The sequence below is a fragment of the Syngnathus leptorhynchus genome, chromosome 15 (assembly GCF_054491065.1).
Source record: "Syngnathus leptorhynchus isolate UIUO chromosome 15, UIUO_Slep, whole genome shotgun sequence".
Taxonomy (NCBI): domain Eukaryota; kingdom Metazoa; phylum Chordata; class Actinopteri; order Syngnathiformes; family Syngnathidae; genus Syngnathus; species Syngnathus leptorhynchus.
The window spans coordinates 197,652-223,375 of NC_141209.1; the positions used below are offsets into that span (position 1 = coordinate 197,652).

General features: G+C 48.7%; 2 protein-coding genes across 5 annotated transcripts; both read right to left on the minus strand.

Annotated features, from left to right (window-relative positions):
* Nucleotides 1-4,961: 4,961 nt before the first annotated feature.
* On the minus strand, nt 4,962-15,727 carry LOC147044819 (neurexin-3a-like). Of its 3 annotated transcripts, none has more exons than XM_085931748.1 (5): nt 15,368-15,727; nt 8,332-9,412; nt 6,734-6,754; nt 6,055-6,081; nt 4,962-5,560 (listed from the first exon to the last, which is right to left on the minus strand). In XM_085931748.1, exons 2-5 carry the CDS (start codon nt 9,017-9,019, stop codon nt 5,436-5,438), a joined length of 861 nt encoding a protein of 286 aa, XP_085787874.1. In that variant the 5' UTR covers nt 9,020-9,412; nt 15,368-15,727; the 3' UTR covers nt 4,962-5,435. The 3 variants fall into 3 exon arrangements, with proteins under 3 accessions (XP_085787874.1, XP_085787875.1, XP_085787876.1); XM_085931749.1 differs by lacking the exon at nt 15,368-15,727 and adding an exon at nt 13,982-14,306; XM_085931750.1 differs by lacking the exon at nt 15,368-15,727 and adding an exon at nt 13,805-13,851.
* A 3,538-nt stretch (nt 15,728-19,265) lies between these two features.
* Nucleotides 19,266-25,508, minus strand: adck1 (aarF domain containing kinase 1). Of its 2 annotated transcripts, none has more exons than XM_085932154.1 (11): nt 25,394-25,508; nt 24,893-25,024; nt 24,602-24,685; nt 23,122-23,325; nt 22,317-22,475; nt 22,070-22,228; nt 21,815-21,931; nt 21,593-21,742; nt 20,900-21,097; nt 20,244-20,437; nt 19,266-20,148 (listed from the first exon to the last, which is right to left on the minus strand). In XM_085932154.1, exons 2-11 carry the CDS (start codon nt 25,022-25,024, stop codon nt 19,989-19,991), a joined length of 1,557 nt encoding a protein of 518 aa, XP_085788280.1. In that variant the 5' UTR covers nt 25,394-25,508; the 3' UTR covers nt 19,266-19,988. The 2 variants fall into 2 exon arrangements, with proteins under 2 accessions (XP_085788280.1, XP_085788279.1); XM_085932153.1 differs by having other exon boundaries at nt 25,174-25,477.
* Nucleotides 25,509-25,724: the final 216 nt, after the last annotated feature.

Below are 25,724 nucleotides of genomic sequence, written 5' to 3' on the forward strand. Positions count from 1 at the left end.
CAAGGAAGGCGGAGATGACTGCCTGCAGGTGCCACATGAAGTTCAAGCAGTCACGCTCACCGTGGAGGAGAGGGACCATGAACCGCTAGCCTTGGGAAAATGTCCAAGACTGGATTGAAAGGAAGCGGCCGAGGTTTTGCTGAGGGAGGAGGAAGGCAGTGGCTCAGTTTCAAGCAAAAGGGGGGGCGGGGGGGGCACGTTGGCCAGCTTGACCACACGGGAGCATTTGGCCGGCCTCTGAAATGAGACGCTCGCTCACAGAGCAAGATTGGCTTGGATGGAGCCGACGACATACGTATTTACATCCGTCTAGCGATGGCGTCTACCCCGCCCGAGGTCGAAATAAGATCAGCCCGCTGGACTGTACCAAATGAGGGAGGAAGTCGGGATGCGCGCACGGATGAGTGTGTGCGGCGCGTGCACATGCGCGCGTGCACATGCGTGCGTGCGTGGGTGCAGGGTCAATGACACGTAGCACAGATAAGCATCAGTCATTTCGGCATGCTGCCGGATTTGACCGATGCTGCGGCGGATATCTGCACAATGCGGCGTCTCCGCCAATCCAAAGGGGAAGCGCCACGACCCGGGATTTTTTGGGTCCCGTTTTGGGCTCGACATGAACTTGACGTTGTGCAAAAAATGCACAATGACAACCATGAGCAACCAGGTCCACTCTACACATGTGCAGATCTTCCCACATATAGACAAGTGACGGCGTCCCCCCCCCCCCCACCTTCGCACACAAAGCCAGCCAGCCAGCCAGCCAGCCAGCCGATAACTCCCTGAAGCATGACAGCGAGGTTGGCTCTATCCCTTGGAGGCTTTTCATTTACTGCCCAACATAATGCCCTATCCCTGTGCCCCCATGCCTCTCCAACACACACACACACACACACTTATTGGCTATTATCTGCGCCGTCTGAGCCTGTGTTCGTGGCTAATGAAGGGCCACGGTTGCCATTTCTCCGCTGATGGTTACCACGGTTACCGGGGGACAGAGGGGGAGACCAGGAGGAAAAAAGGACAACCGTAAACTGCCCATTGATGTTATGATCAGCAAGAATGGCAGAAGAAAAGATGTCAAAGTAGCAAAACCATTGTCCTTTGAAACGTACTAGCATACGCACGCCGCTTTGGGCCTTTTTGCTTGGGTCATTGGTATCAAAGTTTCTTTGCTATATTTGACTGGAGGATTCTGGTTTGATCTTTTTCTTGTATTTCTTGGACGGTCCCTGTTTCATTTGTATGCCGGATGATTTGGCCTTTTCCTCCGAGACGTAATTGCATTTTGAGAGCGCACCGGGGACACAATCATCCCAAACATTAGACTCATTTCTGAAGAGCAGAGCAGAGCAGAGCTCCAATGAGATGTGGCAGGACTAATAACGGATCTACACGGTCACCTAATGAAGGGACGGCCACGATGAGACAGCTTGTCGGCCTCCATAGCACGCTTCTTCAGCATTTGACATGCGTGCGTGACATTTGTTCATCATGCGCCAGACCTTGTTTCAAAAAGCGGTGCTCATTATCTTCTACCTATTGGCGTGTTTTGGTGCTCTGAAATCAAGCCTTTTATGTCAACGTTCACAAAAGGCCTTTGGAAAAGTGAAAAGTAGGATGGAGGACAAATGCAGCAATTAGCCTTAGTCTTTGCAGTATTTACCAAAATGAGATGGTCTTTGTGGGTGAGGGTGGGGGAGTGATTAGTTGAGGGAAGGAAATAGTAAGTGATTTTGGATCTCAGCGGGAGGCCCGGCCTATCATCCAGCCAGACACATGCTGCCGGCAACTATACAAACACACAATGGCTATCCCCGGGCTAAGTGGCATTAACCTCTTTCTCTCATGGGGCCCCGACAAAAGCCCCAGAGGAGCGCTAATAATCACCTCCCCCTTCCCCCTCCCAACACACCATACTCAAAGCTCATTCCAGACAATTCAGTGTAGCAATACATTAGCGGCTATTCCAAAAATACCACATTGATGGACTGTATATTCAGTGGAACGCGCCCTCCGACTTTGGAAGAGAAAAATCGACCATTCAAAAGAGTTCTCAGACGTGGGGGATGGAATGCCATACTAACCGTGCACTGCAAAGCTACAAGCCCAACAGGCCTGAGGGCTACTGCTCTCATTTCATTTCATCAGATCGGTGAGGCCAGTTCTCCAGAGGTGGGAATTTAAGTACGAATGAACAACCATCCGTTCCGTCCCGTCCCACCGCGCGTGAGCTAGGCTTCGGCCCACCCGGGACTGCCAACGGGACAGGAGCCGAACTGGCGTTGAGAAATCAAAAGTTTACATTTCCTCCAAGCACCGGTCTCCGACATTATATTGATATTGAAGCTGGGCGTGGATACCTTTCAAATGTGTCGATGGGTTGTGAACAACAAAGGATGGGGACTTTGTCTGCGAGTCAGCAGCGCGTAGCGGAAGGAAGGAAGGAAGGAAGGAAGGAAGGAAGGAAGGAAGGAAGGAACACGCTTTCTCTCAGGCTTGATTGGCTTCTTTTCACCATGCAGCACCTCCCTCCCTCCCTCCCTCCCTCCCTCCCATATAAGATGTTAACACCTGAAGTACATTGGATTTGTCGCAATTCAAATACCCATCGAAAAAGTATGCTGCAAGTGTCCTTCATGAATAAAGATGACGAGGGAGACAATGAAGAGTCATGTGAATGGACAGGATGGGTGATGATGATGAGGAGGAGGGACTCGGGGGGTGGGGGGGGGCGAGCGGGGTGCATGTGTGTGTGTGTGTGTGTTCTGGAGAGAGAGAGATAACGGCTCCCTCCCTCCCTCCCTCCCTCGTTCTGATTCATCATGCGAGCGGTGTGTCACAGCCAGCACCTGGCCCACGCAGATAGGAGGAAGTCCGCTTCGATAATCTGCTCGGCAAACACGTCGAAAAAAATGCTTCATCCGAAAAACTGTCAACTCAGCCAACAGCACCTTGGATGAATCCAACAAAGTATCATTTCAGGAATTTACATTTGAGATGAAAGAAGAGCCAAGAAGAGAATACAGCAATGAAAAATACACTTTGTCTGCACTGCTTGGGGCTCTCGTGAAAAGTGGCCACCAAATGCGAGCGGAGGGAGAACTGCCACTTTCATCCTCCAAAGATGCGGCACAAAAGAGACGCTTGGCCATCGTCTCCGCCGATCAACTCGTTCGGCAGGTCATCGATCTGATGTCTCGACAAAACGAGGCCGCCGGAGAAGAACGCGGCGGCAGCCGGCCCGAGCCATCAAATGGCAAGTGATCATACCGCGCGCTGGCTTGGCTCAGACCCATCGCGATAGTTTGGTCACGTTGCGCAGCCGACAGATAACACCGTGCTTGAAATGATGAAAAGGCAAAACCTGTGGCGAGCTTCAATGTGATACGAAATGAACGATAGGAAAGTAGCCCTCTGCTGACCGCGCCCTCGTCACGTAACGGCGGGGAGTTTGTGACCGAGGCACCAAAAGGTGGTGCGCTCGCCCGTACGGTCACTAGAACAATCGTTGACACTTCCAGACAGAGACTTTGTGCTTCAAAAAGGGAAATCTACAAAAGGTTCTCTTGCTTCCCAGGGGGCAACGGCTTTCACTCAAACACGCGGGAAAGGTCATCTTCAGGTGGAAATACATTTGCATGGCACACTTAGTCAACCATATGATGTACTGACAATATGATCATGGTATCGTTCATCAAACGAGAGGAGAATTTGACAAATACACTGCATGTAGGACGTGAAATCCACAAAAGGCCAGGCGTTGGCAGGGGCTGGGAAAGATGAATGATGGGGTAGAAATGGAATGTCATTCCCATTAATGGGGAAAAAGGCATTCCATCCATCCATCCATCCATCCATCCATCCATCCATCCACAAAGCAGCTCAGGAAAATTGCAAGGAGAGACTCAAGCCATGTTGCCCACAGCAAAAAGGCTTCACACTGAGGGAAGGGGGAGCAGGGAAATCAGCCACATCCAAATACATTGAAGCAGGAAAATGAGCCATTGCAGTCTTGTCTTTCCTTCCTTCTTTTTCATCAAACAATGAGCCCAATTGCATCAGATGAGCTCAATAGATTGCTGACTGCCATCTTCACAAATAGCAGACTTGACTTGACTTGACTCGGGAAACACACACACACACACACTGCCCCTGGCACAAATCAATAGCGTGAGGATAAAATGCACTTCCATTTAATTATGCTAAGCAGCCTTTCCTCGCCCCTAATAATGTCTTTCTTTCCTGCCCCTATCGCTCTAGCTTGCTCATGTTTGTGTCTATCCAGAGCGCCGCTGCCGCCGCCGCTGCCGCCGCCGCCGCCGCCGGCGCCATCTCCCTCTGGGAGGAGAGAAAACTTGTCAGTACGAATCTGGGTTTAATCGTTTCCCAGATCAGCAGCGTGTTTTTCTTCCCCTGAAGCATGTTCTGCCCCCCCCCCCCATCTCCTCTTTGAAATGTCGTCTGGGGAGCGTTTGAAAGCTCAAATGTGCTCGCTCCGGGGCAATTGCACTATTGGGGCCGAGGTCTTCCGATGAACGGGCTTCCATTCATTCTACGTACGGCGCTCTCTGTTGACATCTCACAACATGAGAGACTGAAAAAGAAATGGCCATTTGAGCCATTATCTGACAAGGAATCCCATTGGATGGATTAGATTTGATGTCCAAATATTTTGCCACCGTCTTTGATCAAAAGATGGGTCTCGGTAAAAATCCATTTCATCGTTTTCTGTACAAACGCAACCTAACCTAATATTTACATGACAGACCATCCTGAGAAAGTAGGAAGCAGTGAGGAGAGTTGTTTGTGTGTGTGTGTGTGTGTGTGTGTGTGTGTGTGTGTGTGTGTGTGTGTGTGTGTGTGTGTGTGTGTGTGTGTGTGTGTGTGTGTGTGTGTGTGTGTGTGTGTGTGTGTGTGTGTGTGTATACATATGATGCCACTGCTGCTTTTTGGCACACAGGCGGGCGGGCGGGCATATGGCACATTGCTTGCAGCGTGGGCAGAGGAAGCTAAGCGAACGTGGCCACCTTCATCCATGACAACAGAAAGTATCTGGTATCATTCTTTGAAAAATCTGGAAAGAAACATTGTTAAGACAGACGAGGCGTAGGTAGCGGAGATGCGCTTGCCCTTTCCTTTCCCAGACTGGGGACTTTGTTTGTTTGTTTGTTTGTTTTTCTGCAAGCAGATGGCAGCAGAGAAAGCTGCAAGGTGTTCATGGATGTTTCACCCACGAATTACCGGCCATGGCACATTCGCATCATCGTCCTGTTCTCTTGACTAAGCTGCAAAGATATCAAACACCGGTGGGTGGTGATGCACTAAAATGGTTTTCTTGTAAAAGACTGCCGATCACTTGAATTTGTCAAAAAGATGGATGAGCAAACGTACAGAGACAAAAAGCAAAGTAACACGGACTCAAGACAGACATGTCAACACACGAAAGATCCAAGACATCCAGGATTGCACTTGTAATGTGCTCTCAAACACTCACAGAGCAAGCGCCGCTGCTTTTCATAAAGGAAAGATTGGGAAAAGGCTGTACCTTTGCTTTTAGCTACGAGAGCGAGGGAGCGGGTGGAGGTGGAGAGAGAAGGCAGTCCACAGCCAGTAGCAACAAAGAAGACAAGACAAGAGAAGACAAGAGAAACAAGTCAAATACACTCCGTGAGGTCACTCATCCATGCCGGCGTTCTCATGAGCGCTCCGCTCCGCCTTTGCTTTTCGTTGGCCGTGTCGTCGATAAACACAAAAAAAACTAGCACGCGTGGTTTTTGGAAGGTGCTTTTCTTTGTACTTTTCAGGTAGGAGCTGCTCATGAGAACAGGCTTCCTCGGAGCTCACGTCGTGACTACTCGGCGTTCCTTTTGCGAAAGAAATGGAATTCAATAATACCGACAGCAACGTATTCCGCTCGTATTTGCACGACGGAACTCGGCTAACGTGTACGCCGGAACGACCGTCTGGAGTTAGCTCGGCAATCAACTAAGTGTCGCCGCGTGACATCCGTAATGCAGCAAAGTAGCATTCCGTCGTCAAAAAGAGTCCTACCTTGTTCTGCCATCATGTGAGCCAGGCCTTGGAAAGAGGAAAAAAGAGGAAAGAAGATAGCAGAAGACAACACTTCAGCATCTTGCCAATACACGGTGGTATTGTGATGATCCATGATTTTTTCCCAAGAGGAAAAGCATGACATCAGACACACAAAGCTTCCGGTTTCTTCCAAGAAGAAACATCTGAACCAGAAAGCTCCCAATAGCTGCGCGGGGAAACCTGGAGAATAAATAAGGCAGCCAGCCCCCCCAGTAGCTTCTCCTTCATTTGAAAAAGATTGCAATGGCACCAGTTAGTAAGTGCGGTTCTTGCCTCACGTTTGATTTTCTGTTGAATATTTGACCGGGGGTGTCAAACTCTTTTTTTTTTTTTTTTTTTGTAGTCAGAGCTTCTTTCGGAGGGCCATTATGACTGTCAACCCAAATAAATGTGCGAGCACCTCATATGCAGTAAAAGTTACAAAACAAACTGACAAATAACTCATTTTCAAAACTGGTCAAGTATAAAGATATTAACAGTGAAGACAATTTGCAATTGCACAATTTGTCTTTGCGGGCCACATCCAATGACGTGGCGGGCCGTATCTGGCCCCCGGGCCTTGAGTTTGACACCGGTGTATTCGACGTAACCATTCAATCACACGGTTTTGTTTTGTTTTGTTTTCTTTGGAACTCACCTGGTGTTTTGCTGCTGATCTCTGAAACAAAAGAGAGACAGAGACAAGCAAAGAAAGAAGAAATTAGACACACTTTTGTGACTTGCATGTTGACTGTCATGCAAATAACACCCACCACTCACTCTCCTAGTCATACAAATGGCTGCTTCAGCCGTGTGTATGTTTTGTAGCGTGCAAGCCAGAAAGACCTTCTAGTGGGCGGGGTGGGGGGGGAGAAATGTGACAGTTAAGATGATATTTAAGTGGAAGGTAAAAAAAAAAAAAAAAAAAAGGAGGAAAAAAATCCGGGAAAACAATCATCTAGTCTGAAATGATTTCAGACGCATTTAATTTCCTTGGCTGGGACTAATTGGGTATGCGTGACTGTTAATATGAACATAAGCGCATGGAAGGCAATCAGATATGCATTAACTATGAATTAGTTTGAACATGAGAACCAGTGGAAGGGTACGGAAATAAAAGTGCTCTGCGAGGCCTGCGTGCATGCATTGGACAGTTCATCTTTCAGCGTTGGAATGCCCTCCCTGAAACCTCAGCTCATATGGAGTTTTATCACAGCACTTGTGCTCATTTCCTCTTCTTTCTGGCCTCACCAATGAATCATCTTGTTCAAACTGGCCGTCACGGGATATGGCTATAGTAGCGGCTAAACGACACGCCACTACCCCGCCGTGTGATCCAACCTCGACGCATTTGCGACCTAGACTGGCTTTAAAAACAAGTCGTCTCATTTAACGAGACCATCGACCGACGGAACGTAGCTCGGACCTGCCCGGACCTGCCCTTTGTCGACGTTTGCTGGTAAGAACGTTCCTTCGAGGAGCCTCAAAAATCAAGACTATGCCCAGAGAGAGAGGGACAAGGTTTGAAGGTAGGAGTGCCAGAATACAATCCCCTGGAAAATGCAAGTCATTTTAGGAGTGACCAAGATGTGTAAAAAGGTCAATTGATTTTCAATAAGAAGAAAAAAAAAAAAAACAACAACCCTTTTTTTTGAAACACTGGCACAACACTGAACATTGCTTGTTGGGGGGGGGGGGGGCACTGAAATTGCCAGCACAAAAGAACGTGAGCTAAAACACCTGACATCTTGTGATTGGATAATGAAAAGGGGCTTGGGGAGCTCCATTCTCTCAAGAGGCATCCTTATCACGCACTGCAGAAGCAATGTCATTAGAATGTCTTGTACCGCCAAGCAGCGTTTAGATTAGCTTTCAGATTGAACAGCTCGCCCTCGACATACACGAGGGACAATCGCGGTGGAAGCCTGGCAAGGCGGCAATAGCTGAAACAATCGCAAACCAAGAAGAAAGAAACAAAGAATGGATGACGTTTTCCACTTGGAGTTCTTGATGCCAACCTTTCTACAGTATGATGTGCCATTAGAAATATACACTGAGAGTGATTTGACTTGGGCTGTCTGGCCTCAGGCAGGAGCGCTCAAAAAAAGCATTCAGACATTTGGCAAGATGCCCAATTTCTCCTGTCTGAATTTGCAGATGTTTGCTTGATTCCATTTTCAGGCCAGCCCAGCACAGCCCAAAATCAACACAACAAGGTGGTCAGTCCCCAATCGTCCTCCCTCCCCCCCCTCTTACCCCGTGTGCAGAAGCGGCCCTCGTATTGGGTCGTGGAGCAATCGCAGAGCGGCTGTCCGTCCGCCGCCACGGCGCACGCGCCGCCGTTCTCGCACGGGTTGACGGTGCAGCGGCCCTCCGACTCCAAGGGCACTTTAAGGCTTCCCAGGAACAGGGGTTGGGACTTGCCATATTTCAGGTCGGCCACGGCGCCCCGGAAAGGCCGCATGTGGCGCACGGTGGGCAGCGTGAGCGCGCCGCTGCGGATATCCTGAGGCACTCCGCCCAAGAACAGGTCACTCACGATTCTCATGAACTGGCGCTGAGGCCGCACTTGGTCCGCTTTGGCCCGTCCGTCCAGCGCTAGAACCGTGCGCAGGTTATACCTGCCCAGAGCGGCAAAGTGCCAATTGTCGTCGTCCACCCTGGCGTCGGACACCACGGCGGTTTCGGCGCAGTCGATGCCGAAACGGAGCTGGAGCCGGCCCTCGGCCACGGCCAGCTGCAGAAAGTCGCAGTAGCCTCCGTCGTCAAAGTAGAGCAGCAGGGCCTCCGAGAATTGCGTCTTGAAGCGGAAGCTGAGATCGCCGCGGACGCTGGCGTCCCAGCGCAGGTAACGGGCCCACTGACCCGGCAGGCCTAAAAATTGCAGTCCCGTGCACGCGCAGAGGAACACCTGCAGCCGGATACAAAAACTCAGGAGATCCATACTTGCAAAAAAAAACAAACAGAATAATCCCACAGGTTGGAATTCAGTCCAATCCAGCCGGCCGGCCAGACAAGAACTATCAAAAGGGACGTGTATATCTAAAGGGACGAGAGAGGGAGGGAGGGAGGGAGGGATGGATGGATAACAGTCGTTGCGGCTGGCTAACAGTCTGGAGGCCGATCACATTGGGAAATTGTTCAGTGGCTGGCAGGCCTTTGCGAGACACAAAGCTAACGTTTGGATTGTTGTGCTTTTTCCACTCGTGCTCTCGTGATTCATGGCTGGAAGCGAGTCCTCTGGCTATCTATCCTCTTGAGCGCAACCTTCTCCTTCATGTTTCACGCTGGCCGACGAAGCAGACGTGGGATCTGCTGCTCTCTCTTTGCTCCATCACTGTCAGAAAGAGAGAAAGCAGAGGGAGGTCACGCAGGGACAAGACAGCAACCTCCTTTGCTTGCTTGCTTGCTTGCTGCCAAACCTCACTCATCACACGGACAGTCAATCATCTCATGTCGAGTCATTCCATTCCCTTTGATGGCTAATGTTAGCGTGTTGAAAATGGGATTTGTCAGTGCCAGCGTCGACAGACGATGAGCGCTTTCTTGACGTGGCACAACGAGTAAACAAATGACGAGCTAAGGCCATCCATCCATCCGTCCATCTAAACGTAGGTACGTTGCAGATGAGTCAGCGCCAGCCAACGTGTGCTACGTGTATATATATATATATATATGGCTGCGAGTCCAGCGCCTTCATTCAAATGACTTTGATAGTGGTGCATTTTTTTTCTCCCCCCTCACAGAGGTTGTTTGGAGTTATCGGTCATCTGGCGGGCGGGTAAATTAATCCCATTATTCTCATGGCGAAGCGTGACTATCAGTCGGCCCCGCCGGCAGAATGCCTTTTATCTGATGACGGGTCTGACGAGACGGCTTTCCGCTCAATCCGAGCCAATGCGCGCGCGGCACAAAAAGAGCAGGGGCAGGTGCAAATACGTAGCAAAACCACAGTCAACACAAATGAATACACAGCAAGCAGCCCAAGAACAAGTCAAAGTCCACTGAAACACAAATCAACACGCAGGAGCAGAAGTAGTCAAAAGTCAGCTCCATTTTTTTGCCTGCCTGCTGTCAGTTGGCCTCAATTTGCTGATAATGCATCCATCCTGCCAGCTAGCCAGCCACATTTCAATGAGTAATTGTGAAAATGACATGGGTTTCTTTGAATTGCACACTTATCGATCACTTTGCACGGAGGAGGCTCGCCGCCGTAACCATTGCCGTCTCTCGCCATATCGCTTCGCATTCGGCCTCCGATATGAAGAGCTCAAGCTAGAAGCAATTTGGAAAGAATACTCATCTTTTTCAAATGACATGATAACTGTTTGACACTTTTGTGGCAACCAAATGTTGGTTTTTCGATCCAAGTGAGCGCCACGTTTTGCATCATCATCGTGGCCTGCTTTATTTCCATAAAACTTGGATAAAAGTGGATGAATAAAACAATGAGGTACGGCGGCTACCCGAGCGTGCTGCTTCTTGTTTGCCACTCTGATGAGTTACTCACACATCCGTTCTGCTTAAAAGCTTTCACACTGTCACAAAAGCAGCTTTTTCTTCTTCTTCTTTTTATGATGCGGCAGGCACGGCAGGCTACAGATGGGTGTCGCACCTTCCAATGATGCCTCTGACTGTGCCCATGGCCAGGCGCTATTGTAAACGAGAAACTATTTTCAATTTGCTTCAAAGAAGAAATAAATCAGTAAGGGCATTTTTTTTTTTTTCCCTCCTATATTTTCTGCTATCACACGGTGTCACATTTTTCTAGAGCTGTGGATTGCGGAACGACCTGGCTCGTGGAGATGGCTTGGTAACGCACGACTGGCTGGCTGGCTGGCTGGCTGGCTGGCTGTCTTACCTAATGCACGCACGCGCGCACACGCGTCTTTGCACTAAGTGCTCCGGCAATTTAGCAGTGCACTCCAAAAACACTGTCGGACAGAGAGACGTCACTTGAGGCACTTCTCCGGAGTTGACGCCAAACGATGGATGCACTTGCGCATTTACCGCCCGCCACTTGAAGCAAAATCATACACAATAAATGCAAGCTTGTTTCAAAATCATTTGTAGTTTTTTTCAACGTTGCAGGTGTTTCACGCGCGTGTGTCCGTGTGCCGGGGGGGGAGCAGGCTGTTACATCTGTCTGTGCTTGCCTTTTGTTGCAGGATGGGGACCGTCGGGGGTTAAAAGGCTAAACGGCATGGATCATTGTTCTCGGTGAAAGGATCTTTTGACCAACACCACAGGGACGAGTCGACGTACACACGCTGACAAAAGGCAGCAGCACTCTGGATCCTATTAACAGCCACAAGCACCCTGGACGTAGGGGGGGGGGTCTGCGTGCGCGCCTGTGTTTGTATACGCGTATTACGTGCGTGCGCTTGTGCGCGCGCACAACAAATAAAACAACCCGCCCGCGAGCGGGCCCCTTGTGTTTAAACGGATGCCACTTGACAGTCATTTTACAGCAGGTGACTCGATCTCATGAACAAAAAGGCGCAGCAAGCAGCGCTCAAATGCGCCAACAAAATGTCCAAGCCGTGCATGCACCACTAGGGTTTGCAGCACTCTGCAGAATATCATCTGGAATGGGGTTAGGAGTTGTTTGATATTTTGTGCATTTGCTGCACTCAAATGATTTGTCCAGCACTGACACTAAATGGTAGGAGGAAACAGAGCGAGGGAGGATGTTCCACCTCATCCACTCCCACGCACGCACGCACGCACGCACGCAGCTCGTGAACCGCCCAGACATCATCCATCCATCCATCACTTCCTCTCTTCCCCTCTCTTCTCTCCATCACCTTGCTCTGGCTCAAACACAGCTGCTTTTATCCGGCCAGCCATTTTAGATTGATCTCCTTCTTGCGCAAAAAAAAAAAAAGGGGAAAAAAATCGCGTTCACGTTCGAGGCTTTTTAATAGTTGTGTTATGTGAAAAGATGGATGAGACGGGCCTGTGCAGTCTACTATCCATCCCTACAGCTATCATGAAAAATAACATCTTACGTTTTCTAATTCATTTGCTCGGGGGAGAAATAAATTCGGCTTGTAGTTATATGGATATGTATAAAACGGTGTAGCTAAATAATCTTCACACGGCAGCTTTTGGAGGCAATTTTGGGTGTATGGAGTTGAATTAAAACGACACAATTGATGACACAAATAATAATATAATCACAAATAAAAATAGCATTCATAATAATAATAATCGCTACAATACTACATTGCACTCTTGCAAGGCCTCCTGGATGCACGCACTCTTTATGGAGCCTGCCGAACTGGTACAAAAAAAAAAAAAAAACGCGTGACAAGCCGTGTAATAGACATCCAACTTCAACATGGGTAAAAACGGAATCGGCCCAATACATCCAAATGAATGTCATCCGATTCAACAATAGAATTTAAGCGTTTGAAATATTCGGCTCCAAAATGGGGGTGTTGAAAAAAAAACAATTCATTTTCAAGAGAGAAAAATTAGATAATTAGATAAGAAAAAAAGGGTTCTTCTCACGAACCTTTCGTTTACGAAGAAAATACAACATGAAAGACACATCAATTCAAAGGTGAATCGCAATGGGAATGATCTGTGCAGGCCAAGTCCGCGTGTGCCAAACGTGTCGTGCAGGCGCAGGCGCAGGCGCAGGCGCAGGCGCAGGCGCAGGCGCAGGCGCAGGCGCAGGCGCAGGCGCAGGCGCAGGCGCAGGCGCAGGCTCAGGCTCAGGCTCAGGCTCAGGCTCAGGCTCAGGCTCAGGCTCAGGCTCAGGCTCAGGCACGCCTTCTATGGCTTGCTTGCTTGCTTGCTTGCTTGCGTGCTTCTGCTGCGGCATTGCATTACATCACCCGGTTGGAGAGCAGAGCGAACACCAGCAGCAGCATCCTCATCATCCTCATCATCCCACACGCGCACTACACTACACGGTGTCGCTACAAATGGTCATGCTCTGGAAGCAATCACAAACGTGACAGAGATGAAAAGACATGACGTGCGCGCCGCGCGCGCGCGCCCAAAAGAGCCCTTTACGTAACACCTCTGCGTCTTATTGAAATGGCTTCCTTTCCATTCCATTCTCTAGATAGAAGAAGCACACCATCTTTTCTAGCCCATATATTCTTCACACGAGTGGAGCATGTTCAAAGTACGACGAAAGCAGTCGTCTAAAGCCTGCAGAATATTTCACTTGGTTTTTACCTTGAGAGCCCTTGGCTTTTTTTTGTTTTTTTTTGGCGCTTGATTTGTCAGCGCGCGCAGTTAATCAGCCAGCCGCCAAGCAAAGGAGAAACAGCACGACCAAATGACCAAAAATGCCCGATGCAGCCTCTCCAAAAGAAAAAGAAAAACAAAGCAACGGACGACTTTTTTTTTTTTTTGCAACAAATATTCCTTTCCCACATCAAAGCTGTAAATTGTTACCAATGCACGGTGCTATATTTCAATTTCACGCCTGGCAACTTCCAAACACTGATCACACGCCCACAATATATTAGCGACACACACTCGGCAGGCAATGCAGCAAACACCTTCTTCACTAAGGCCGGAGCCAACGGAAAAGACATTAGCGATGTCAACTAAGAGTGCAGGCCACCGCTGCCCCGATGTTGGTCCGAGTTCAAGGATGATCACACACACACACACACACACACACACACACACACACACACACACACACACACACACACACACACACACACACACACACACACACACACACACACACACACCACACCTTTGGCAGGCAGGCAAAGAGATCACATTGCGGACCACGCCCATTCGCTAGGGGGAAAAAAAAAACCAAACATTAGGAATTCCCTCCGCATAAATACACGTACGACAATCATCTAATCCGATTAACTCCTCCAAATCAGACACATTGCAAAAAGCCACGCATAAAAATAAAGCTCACTGCATGGGCGTCCTCTTGACATTGCGTCTTCGCACTAGTTTACACCTAGAGAGGCCTTGTGCGTTTTCTCTCTCCGCAGGTCGACCACATGCGGCCTCCTTGCCACTTAAACGCGACGTCCATCAGAAAACGAAAAAAAAAAATGCAATTATTCCCCTTTTAAATTTCCTTCGTAATTTATTTGAAGCGCAGCCACAGAGAAGGCCGAGGAGCGCCGAGGCGGGGGGGAATGATAAACGACTGGCGCAAAATGCAGCACGAAACGCAGATCACGTTTGGAGCAGAGACGACATCGTTCCAGTAAAGCGTCTTTCAGAAGACGTCATTTTAGGGAGGGGGAAACAGTCGTCTAGTCATTTCAATTATTTCCCACCGTGCACACAAGCCATAAACACGCGCATGCACTCGCAGGCATACGTATTCCTCACGTGCACGATTGAGGTGTGCTGCCTTGTATTAAAAAAATAAAATAAAAAAATAAAAAGAATAAAGCATCGACTGAATTGATTTCATTTCTACTTCTACGCAGTCGACATGCAATTTTTGTTCCATAATGCAAAACAAGCCTACCTTGTGTAACACGGATGTCCGGAACGATTCCAATTTGTTGCACTAATTCTGAAAAGTGCGCAAGCATGAGATTTGGTGCTACGGGAAAACGGCGCAAAATGGAGGAAGGAGACGGATTTTGCATGGTGGCCAAGAAAGTACCGTCTCCGAGGCAGCTTTAGATGATGGATATAGTTCAAATGAGACGGTACATGCCGTGCGTTTGTGCGCACACGCAGAGGAAGGCGTGTTTGATATGCGCAAAGGGTTGTGCCTGCATGGCGTGTTCCATTTGGTTTTACATCCCTCGGAGAACCTGGCGGCCGACGAGAACAATGCGAAGACATCGGACACCATCGGGCGTTGGAGTCATTTATAATTTAGCTAAAAAAAAAAAAAAAGAAAGAAACCACTCCGATGAAGAGAAATAACGAAGTAAAAAGTCATCAATGAAAACCCGGGTGGATGACTGTCACGTTGACGCAAAGCTGAAACATTTAGTAACCAAAATGCATGGAGAAATGACGATCTACAATTAGAAGGCCTCGCCTAGAAGAGAAGGCGCGTGTAATCCTATCTGTCCCCGAGCTCTTGCCACATTGCATCTCTCCGTGGCAACAGAGAAGCCAACATGAGCCATTTTCCTATTTTCGATCCCCATAAAGCGCCAGTGAACGAATGGGGTGCATGTTTGCAGCGCAATCGGACTGGAGCGTGTACAGCGGTGAAAGGCATTTTATTTCCTCTTACAAAAAAGCCACATTTCATCCAAAAAGGATCTCCATTCGCGAGCTTTAAATGAAATGAGACGGGTAAAATATAGGTGACGTTTCTGACCTCTGTCAATCAGACCAACAAGAGCATCAGAATGGTAAAATCCACTGAGGTCCCCCGGGGAGCTGGACTTGGAAATATTTGCAAATCCTGCTTGAAGATGAGAAAGGGCAGCTCGCTGGCTGGCTGGCTGGCTGGCTGGCTGGCTGGCTGGCGCTCGTGCAGATTGGCAGGCGACCACCATGCAGACGATCAGGGTGCGACCGAATCCAACGTCCTTCTCACAGGTGCATGCGTCGACCACGGTACACGGTGTCCATCCACACAAGGGCTTGTCTCTTTGGTGCCACTCGGAGCAGATGCAAGGAGTAGCGCCCGCGCGTACACACGCACACGCTAACCGCCCACGCGCACCGCCCGGGCCCGCCCTTTCGCCCAATAGCGGCGCGCGTCATTTTAAAGGCGCACGGCTGTTCAGAGGCCTACGCGCGCACGCACGCACGCAACGCAACGCAACGCAACGCAGCTCAGCTCAGCTCAGCGCAGAGCAGCCGTAGTATACGCTCTCCCTCCTCTCGACGTGTGCCTTAGCGGGCTGGCCCGATTCAGGCTGGGCTCATTCCACATGCAAGCTTTCATTCCACATGCATGGTGTGCCGTGGTGAAAAAGAAAAGAAAAATATATTCCAATGCGCACATCACAATTCAATGCATTCAACAACCGAAACATGAGCGCGAATAACCCCGATGCTGTCCAATCGCGCAATCTTTCTCATATTTTCGAGCTTATGATCACGTGGGAAAATAGTACAAAATGTTGACATAATTCGCCAATATGATGCACTTCGATTCAATCTCACTATGAAATGCGGTGAGCATTTTTATTTCTTTTTTAAAGAAATTCGTTCTTTTCCGCCAATTGTTTAGTTTAACAGTGGGCGCATTATTTGTGCACACCTACGACTTTAAATTGCAATCCAATGAAGTATTGGCAAAGCGTTTGCTTGAATGTCTTTGAACGTCCGTCCCATTTGACTTGGTTTAAGGGCCTCGCCGTGCAGTGTGCTGGCCACTGCACTACATGCCGCCCTAGAATTGAAAATGCAGATGATTGTGCAATGAATAGCTCGAATAGAAAGGAGTGACTGCATCTCCGTCAAAACAATCCACGACGGACGAGCTCAGCGACTAAGCTTGGTCAGGCAATTGCTTTCTACTCCAAATGTGGGCCCAACTTGGGAAGATCGTCTTCCCAGTGGTAAAAAGCGCATGAGCTTTTACTCCCACCCCAATCATTTACACCTGAGCTCTTTTGGGTTTTTTTTTCTTCTTCTCTTTTTTTTTTTTTTTTAACCCTTCGCTCGCTCATAAGGACTAGAAGAGTGCCCCCTTTGGCCTTCTGCTGCAAGTGCACAACCAAGCTGAACGTGTGGCTCCTCTTAAGAAGGTGAACGAACAGCTTTGACTCAGAAAAGGTCAAACATATCAGCTTGTTTAGCAGTGGTCAAAGCAGATTAAAAAAGAAAAAGAGGGCCAGGTGAATGATCTTCCAGTATATTGTATCATCTTTTTTTTTTTCCATGCAAGATTTGTTCCTTCCTTTTTGCTTGGTCATCCCTTGGCGACTTCCAGTGGGAAGTGCCTCTTGTGACTCTCAGCTTTCATGTCCTTTTTGGCTCCTCCAACACTTCCAAATGACACTGCAATTTGCGTTTGGTTTGGTCACTTACTTAGCAGGTGTTCATGTTTTCCTCGATAAACATGCTCGCAAAAAAGACAAGAGTTTCGGAACGCGGCGGCGGCGGCGGCGGCGGCGGCTTCACTTCCGGTGGAAATCCCAGGCTCAGGTCGCCAATGCTTTTTTTCCGTCAGGGTTGGTTCGAGGCCTCAAAGGCCAAAATTTGGGGATTTTGAATATGTTCCAAATTTGCTTGCGACAAAAAAAAAAAACACTGTTTGCAATATTTAACCAACCCAGACAAAAACCATTTGCTAACCCTTCCCCTCTCATTGTTGCAACAGCACAACACTGAAAGAGTGGCAACATGCATGCCACACTTGCATGCAGACACGCATGCTCACGTGCAAACACACACACGCAGTTGATTAACTATGTGAACTAACAGCATCTCGGAGCACAACAGTGTCACCAGCTGGTGTCTAATAAATGCTTACAAGTGTGAAATAAACAGCGATGAGCTTTCATTCTTTCTTTCTTTCTTTCTTTCAGGAAATGGGAGGAAGGAGGAAGCAGGAGTGAAAGTAAGTCAGTGAAGCAAACCAAGTGAATTTCTCTCTCTCTCTCTCTCTCTCTCTCGTTTGATTTCTACGTGGTTACGTCAGTGTTGATAACACTCAGACTTACGGCGTGACGTGTGCTTTCATCTCGAGTCTCACGCTATGATGTCCAAACAATTTTCACATCGAAACGCTACGATAGCACCGGGGAACAGATGGGCAAGACTGGCCCAGACCCGTGTGAGGCCGGCTGCACATTTCCGTCCGGCTTGCATCACTCCTCTCCTCTCCTCTCCTCTCCATCTTGCCGCCACTTTTGCTAACTTTACGTGACAGCAGCTGTGGCTAACAATAATGGCGCCGTCCTGGTTGACATTCACGGATGGCTGCGGTGCCAAGCAAAGCCCCAAAGACGGGCACAGCCATTTTCCCAATCTGAAAAGATTGTTTCTCACATTGCGCAGCAGCACGCAAAGATACATTACAGATGAAAGCACTCAACGGCGGCAATCCAAGAGAGCGGGCGGGCGGGCGACGAGCGGGAAATCATTCAGCCAACTATTTTATGTGCTGCTTGCTCTCTTTTTGCCTGCCACTGTGACTGTCTGGCAAAGAAGAAATCAAAAGAGCTCCGAACGTCCTCACTGTGCCAACGGTATTGAACAGCATTGGACTTTTTAAAAATCGATTCAACCAGCTTTTCCCAATACATTCTTGTCGTCAAACCCAACTCCAACCCTGACTCTGCAAAATATGAACAATACCTGAATGGGAGTCTCAGCCAGAGAAAGGAAAACAACTTGGACTCCGAAGGCTCAGGGATGGGAATGGCACTGACACCTCCGTTGAAACTTTGGCAGCACTTGCGGACCCTTTTTTACAGCCACGCTCTGACACTTTGGACAGCTACCTCGTGCCGTGCCGTGTAAATGAAATGACTAAATATGCTTTGGATCATATTCGACTGAACTAGGAAGGAATGTCTGCAGGTAAACACCGTGACCTGCATGCAAGGGGAGCCGAACTGCGCACGGGAAGGTCCGAGCCCGCATTCAAACGTTCGAGTGGATCTGCTAACCACTTGCAGCACTATAAAGCGTCATATGAGCTTACCTTTCGTTACCACCACGACTGTGTGCTTTTTTTTTTTCCAATCCTGGTGGAATTATAGTAGCTCCAAAACAGCTCGGAGCGAGAAGTGTGTGACAAATCCATTCTAATTTCAACTCACCTGCATGATGAGCTCAGAAAATATCGTCTTAGATTGATTGGAAGTCCACCGTGGGGCTCAAAAAAAAAAAATTGGTCCTTTTGGATATTTTTGCATTCATGCACTTGAGCAGAGAAGGACTATCAGCAGCAGGCCAACAAGTCGGTGTGTGTGTGTGTGTGTGTGTGTGTGTGTGTGTGTGTGTGTGTGTGTGTGTGTGTGTGTGTGTGTGTGTGTGTGTGTGTGTGTGTGTGTGTGTGTGTGTGTGTGTGCGTGTGCGTGTGCGTGCGCGTGCGTGCGTGAGAGATTGGCTGCTTGGCCGCTTCAGGGATGAGAGCGTGGAAATCTGACACGATTGATTCCGAGCCTGGACAGAAATGAGTTAAGAGACATCCTCATTTTTTCTAGGTATGGATTGTGCAAAGGTTCAGATGGACAAATTAAAAATAGATCCTATTATTATTCTTGATTGCAGCGATATTTACTATCAAAGAAGACGAAAGAATTGTTCCAATTGCTGCTCTATTCAACCTTTGCAATGAAACTTTAACACTTGCTTTCTGAGTGTTTATTCAGATGAGATGTCAAATATTACACAGTTCTTCATCTCTTATTCCAAATCAGTATGTTTGTCCTTTGATCGAATTGTATTTCTCGTAAGTTGTGAAATTCTCATTCAACTCCGGCATGCCATCAAAGCCACCTACAGGTGGCAGGTACCTACCTAGACTTTCGAAATGGCTTCCGGTTGTAAGGATCTTACAAGGAACGAGTGACTGATTTGACAGCAAATGGATAAATAACAAGTCTGGCATTCTGAGGTATGTTTGGCAACAATGGTCCAATTGATCCACGTCCGTCTGCATTGACAGTGAAAATATGTAAACCGTAGAAGTTTCAAGCTTCGTGGAAAATTGACGCTAGCTATAGAAAAATGAGCCGCTACCAACGGAACATTTCGGCAGTCGGCCGGCGTACGGAGACAAAAAAACGAGTATCATTGAGGTCAATGGGGGGGGTTACTATATACTAGTATGGCCGTCGAAACATTTGATCCCGTTTTGGACACCGGCTCTCAAAAATATGACACACTTCAGTTCCTTGTTTGGCATGCACAAACCTGGCCAATGGAGCTGATTCCGATCCGGCTTCAGATAAGTGCAAGAAGATACAAGTCTCTGAATTGTATGGGCAGGAGTGGTGAGGAGATAGCGCTCAGCTTCACGCACGCAAACGTCAGTGTAGAAATGCCAGCAGAGTAGAAAGGCCGAGTCCCAACACAGAGCCCTTCAACCACAAAAACAACTGGTACACGCTAAGTCTCCAGAGGTGGAAGGACTCGGTCAAGGTGATTTGCAGACGTCTTCGTCCGGACTGACTCTGATCCCTTTTGTGTCTGTCCGTCAAAGCAGAAAAGGAGGTGGATAGATTAGAAATTGGAACAACAAAAGCAAACAAATCCATCAAAGAAAGAGCGCTTTTGGCTGGTACCTGGCCAAAGCACGTATACAGCAGCGCGACATGTTGATGAAGGAGGACGACGCCGCTCTGGTCTGTAGAGCGCTTTCGATTCCTCTCAGAAGGTCATTGGTCTTCAATAAGAGCAACATCTGCCGAGGAACCCGATTCAGCAGATCGTTGATTTGGGGCAGGTAGAGAGCCGCGTTGCTCCGGATTTCCGCATCCTGGCCACAAACCATGGTCAATCATGGAATGTTGTCACAAATGCCATTGAAAACCAAACGCAGGGGCTGGCTGGCTGGCTGGCTGTCTCAGCGGCTCTCTCTCTGGGCTGTGGAGGTTGTTGCAATAGCAGCCAGCCAGGTAGGTAGGTAGATAGGTCCTGCTAGCAATTAGCTGTCTGTCAGGACCCTCTTCTCATTTGCATGGGAAAGCAAAGAAGCCAGAAGGAATTTCATTGCAATAATCGATGGCAGCAATTCTCCAGTGGACTATTTAGTCGAAATCCCAGACATTTCATGCACCCGGGGAGAGAAAAATGGCCAGCTATCTCTGCCCAATATTATGTATAGTGTCTTTGGATTGCCTTGTTTCCATGGATGGATGGATGGATGGATGGATGGAGGAACACCAACCAAATGCAATATGAATATGGCTGGCCAGAGGATCTTTGAAATGCTAGGTACCTCAGAGAGCGTGACGGGCACGCGAGCGATCCCCGAATTGACGGCCCCCCAGGAACGAGCGGTGAGTACGCAAGCAAAGAGCGGGTAGAGGTCTCCGGCTCCCAGTTTGCGACTGTAACGCTCCACCCCGGCCATGTCCCGACGAATGAGAGCCTGCCAAAGCCGACAGTAGTCCATCCGGAACTTTGGTTGGAGGACCTGCCAAAGAGAACGCGCTTTGGTTTAGCAAAGTAAGCTTTGATGATGCCGACCGACGACGATTTGTTTGTTTCCGCAACGTTTCATCTTTTGTATTTGGAAGGGTAGAAATGCCCGGATGGTCAACTTTCTGGCTGGCTGGCTGGCGAGACGAGACGAGACGGTGCGGCTATAGGAGCCACCTGTGATTGTCTGCCTCTTTTTCGCCAATTCTTCTTAATGAATGCTGCCAATTTAAAAAGCATTTGTGTGCCGTGTGTCTTTGGATACACACAGCTTATGTTGGTTCAATTTGAACAGGCTGCACTCACATCAAAAGAGTTGTTTATCAAAAAGCTTTTAGTCTGCTGGCGCTCTAATCAATCCGCGTGTGTGTGTGTGTGTGTGTGCGCAACAGAATCATATTTGGATGTGCATTTGAAATGTCTGGATGCTGAGAAATGTCTTTCCTCAAGGTCTCAGTCAGCACACCAAGCTAGCTTGAGGATTCCCAACCTGATAAAGGCCATGATCCAGTAGGATGATCTGCGTCTTCTTGCTTTTTGGACACTTTTGCACCAACACGTTGCCGGGGTGGGGGTCACAGTGAACAAAGCCGTGGATGAAGATCATCTCGCTGTACATTTTGCCCAGATTCTCGGAAATCTGAACGACAACAAAGATGACGTCGATGCTTTTCTGACTGAAAGGGCCTTTTTTTTTTTCCCCCCGTCTCACCCAATCGACATTGATGCCGTGCGCTTTCATGTACTCCCTATCGTTGACCTGGCCTCCCTCGGCAAACTCCATGGTCAGAACCCTCTTAGTGGACAAGTCCCAGTGGATGGTGGGAACCTGAGAAGAGTCAAATATGGAGCGCTCCTGAAATCAAACGAACCTTTGCTATCTTTCAGCACACAGCTGTCACAAAGGTCAACTGGACGCTCCCATTCTCGAGCGAGCGAGCGAGCGCGCGGCGGCGGCGGCGGCTACCTTGAGAAAGGTTAAGTGGGCCAGCTTGTTTGCCACCGTTTGGGAATTGCGTCCTTCGTTCAGAAAGTCCAGCTCCAGCGGCATGTTTTTCTTGGCCTCTTCCACCAACCACATAAAGGCAAAGTCGGGGAAAAGCCAATGGACGCCTCGTAGCAACACCTTGGAAAGAGAGCACGACTCCCGTCAATCAGCACGCAGAAAGACATCCAGCGTGACATTTGGACATGACAACATGGATGCAACTGGCCTCCATCACAAATATGTCTTTGGAGCTTTGTCTTTGGACTTTGGGGTGTTGGACCTTAACAGCCACCGTCCTGCCGTCGTGCAGCACTGCTTTATGGACTTGGGCCAAAGAGGCGGCTCCCTGCGGCGTCTCATCAAAGGAAACAAACAACTCTGACAGCTGCCGGAGCAAAAGAGAAGAGAAAACCGGGCGGGCCCGGCAGGGCGTCAAAGTCACGCCGCGCCTTAGCAACATTGACAATTCTCCATACATTGGCCAAGGATACATCAAAAGCTTATTGTCTTTCTTCATTTCACCCTTCTTTTTCCAACCCACCCCAGGTGAAAGCAAATGAAAGCTTCACCCAGACAAAGTTTCTCTCCTCCAACTACTGAGTGATTTCCACCCCCAAGGCGAGTCTTCTTTCTTTCCAAAGTTCTTGGATCGATAGCAAAAGCACTAAACGCCATGTGTGTCAACCGGCGTGTCGAGAAAATGGTTGCTCAAAAGAAAGGAAAACCTAACGTCCATCAAATGGAAATAATAGGGGCAAAGCCAAACGTGTCGTGCGCCGCAAACCGACCAAAACCATCTTGATTGTTGCAATGGCTTGAAAGTGGGGAGCAGACCGCGTGGTCAAAATGAACAATTGCTTTGCCTCGCCTCCGGGCGGGAAGCACTTGAGTGATGTCATCCCTATGGGGCCAAGTTATTGCTTCTGCGACGGACCGAATGGCAATACGATGTGGGCCGAGGCTCCAATTAGAGGCCTAGCGACTCTTGTGCAAAGGGCAATCAAACTGAAAGGGATGCTGAATCGGGAAACCTCTTTGCCAAGGTCCTCTCTGATGACCTGCTCGATCTCCTCCGTGCTGCTCTGAGGAGCTCGACTGTGGAGGATCTTCAGGGTGGACGTGTACTCTTCGGGAAGAAGATAATCCAGAGCGCCCAGGTGCTGTCCCACCTTGATAAAGGTACCACGATTTGCGCAGCACAGATCTCGAAGACGCTCCGCCGAACGGCGATGTACCTAGGAAAACAAAATACAATCGATTTGTATTCAAGCTGGATTTTAGCGGATGGATGGATGGATGGATGGATGGATGGATGGACGGACGGACGGACGGACGGACGGATGGATGGATGGATGGATGGATAGATAGATGGATGGATGGAAGGATGGATGGATGGATGGAAGGACGGACCTCCATGTAAGGTACACAATTATACAGAGCCACCAACCTAGAGAAATTCACTCGGTGGCCAATTTGTGTCATAACAATGTGTGCGACAAACAAGAGGCGTTTGGCACTTTTGCTCTGGTCAAAGGTGGCGGGCTCAGGCGAGCCACCTTGAGTGCTGCTTGGGCAGATGGTCCTATATTGAGAGCACAGCTGCAGTCAATGATTTCTTTTGCAACAGCGTCATTTAACGGCTGAAATGAGCAGAGCGTGAACACGGCCCATTTATTATTAGGATGCCCGTGATTAGCTCGTTATTCGGCTCACTGGCGCATGTGGAGGTGGCGCCCGGCTCAAAAAAGGGGCTGTTGACGGCCACCAGAGCAATACACTTGAGCAGCGGTGGTGCTACGGTGAAATGGAGATAAAAGTGGGCCTCCCTGAAATTCAATGTAGTTTGATTTCAAGAAGACAAATAAAATGAAGATGACTTTGGTTTGTTTGTGACATTCTAATGTAGTACTATGTACAGGTCTGTGGATGAAATAGCTTCCTGTGCTTGGAGGATTCCGTTTGGCTGCTGAAGAGCAGCACATGATTGTCAGCATTCTTCAAGCCTTTTCGTGAAGTGAAGCTGGCCCTAACGCCGAGCCTCTCACGGACCGGTCAATGCTGCCATCTGCTGCTCGCAACGTTCACTCACACGGGACTGCGTGCGATCCCAAACAACACAGATGACGTGCTTTTCCAGCCTCATCTCAATCCAATCTTTAGAGAAGAACATTTGCATTTTCTTTGCCCTTTTATGAAGAGACTTTTGAGAACGGCCCGCTCATGCTTGCTGTTTTGTCATGCAGCTGAGGAAGCAAAGGGCTCATTAGACATCTATTTGTCCCTCTCACTCTGCTGCTGCTGCTGCTGCTGCTGCTGAAATAAACCTACGCTTTGAAGAAAAAGTCCATCTCCGTCTCTCTTCACAAAGCATGCGGAAATGTGCGTATTCCGTTCATGTGGCTCCGTGCAAAGACAGCTCGTACCCCAAAAATCAGATCATTCAGCAGCGCGTTTCATCTTGGCTTCTTTCATGTTCACCGCACTCGTCCATCTAGTCGCAGTTGATCTTACCTCGGACTTAAGGGCCCAATATTCCTCGCTGCCATACTCCACACGTTTGAAAGCAGTCAGATAGTCGTAGCTGATGACAGCAGTCTGGCGGAAAACAAAGCGCAAACAGCATTTTCATCAGTGAATCAATCAATCATCCCGAGTGGCAGCATGTTCTCACTCTCCATTTCCTGACACCAAAGAGGAGGGAGGTTTTGGATCACGTTAAGCCCGTTCTCCAGCGGTTCTAGCCCAAAACGGAAGGGTTCCTCAGAACCTCTTCCAACCAGGTTGGAAAATGCATGATCTTACAGTGGCAGCGGCTCGTCCAAAGCGGATCAAAGTCAAGTCATTGAAATCCAGTGCTCGATTGTAGAAGTACATTCCCGAAGAGGCAAACAATAGCGTGGCGACGGTGGGGACTTTGAGCAGCCGCACAGCCATCTGAAAGACACATTGACATACATCACCGTTACATTCATGAAGATGAGACTGCTTATCAATTGACGGACGGACGGACGGACGGACAGACAGTGCTTTTTCGATCAACGTCCGTTGGCGTCCGTCCACCTGATAGCAAATACGGCTCCGACCTTCCATTGAGCACTTGGCGTGTTCTCTCTCCCCATGCCTTTCTAGGCCTTGTTCCATTGTTGACATCTACTCAGAGGACGTCTTTCACAAGTTACGACATCACTTCAGAAGACTCGAAAGGGCCTATGCAACGACTGGTTGAATAGAAAATCCCCTTGGAGCCCAACAACCGAGATTCCACCACAGCTGAACTAAAGTGTCATCAAAACAAATGACTACCTTCGTTCGCAAAATCTCCACGAGTAGACGAGACGATCTTCCACTTGCCGGCTGGCCTTTTTTTTTTTGACCTCCTCGACAGCTTCCGACATGCGCGCGGAAAGGATTGTGGTAATTGTAGTTCTTCTTTACTTTGTCTTCTTCTTTCGGTAGTTTTTTTTATCCTATTGCGCCGCTATGTGGTCGCAGTGTGTATTGGATTGTGTTTTACTGACTTACTGTAACTACTACTACTAATAATAATACAAGAACGGTGAGAGACAAGAAATTAAATAAAGGAATATAGATATATGAAATTGAGTCTAGACTTCCTTGCTGAAGCTGCTGCCAC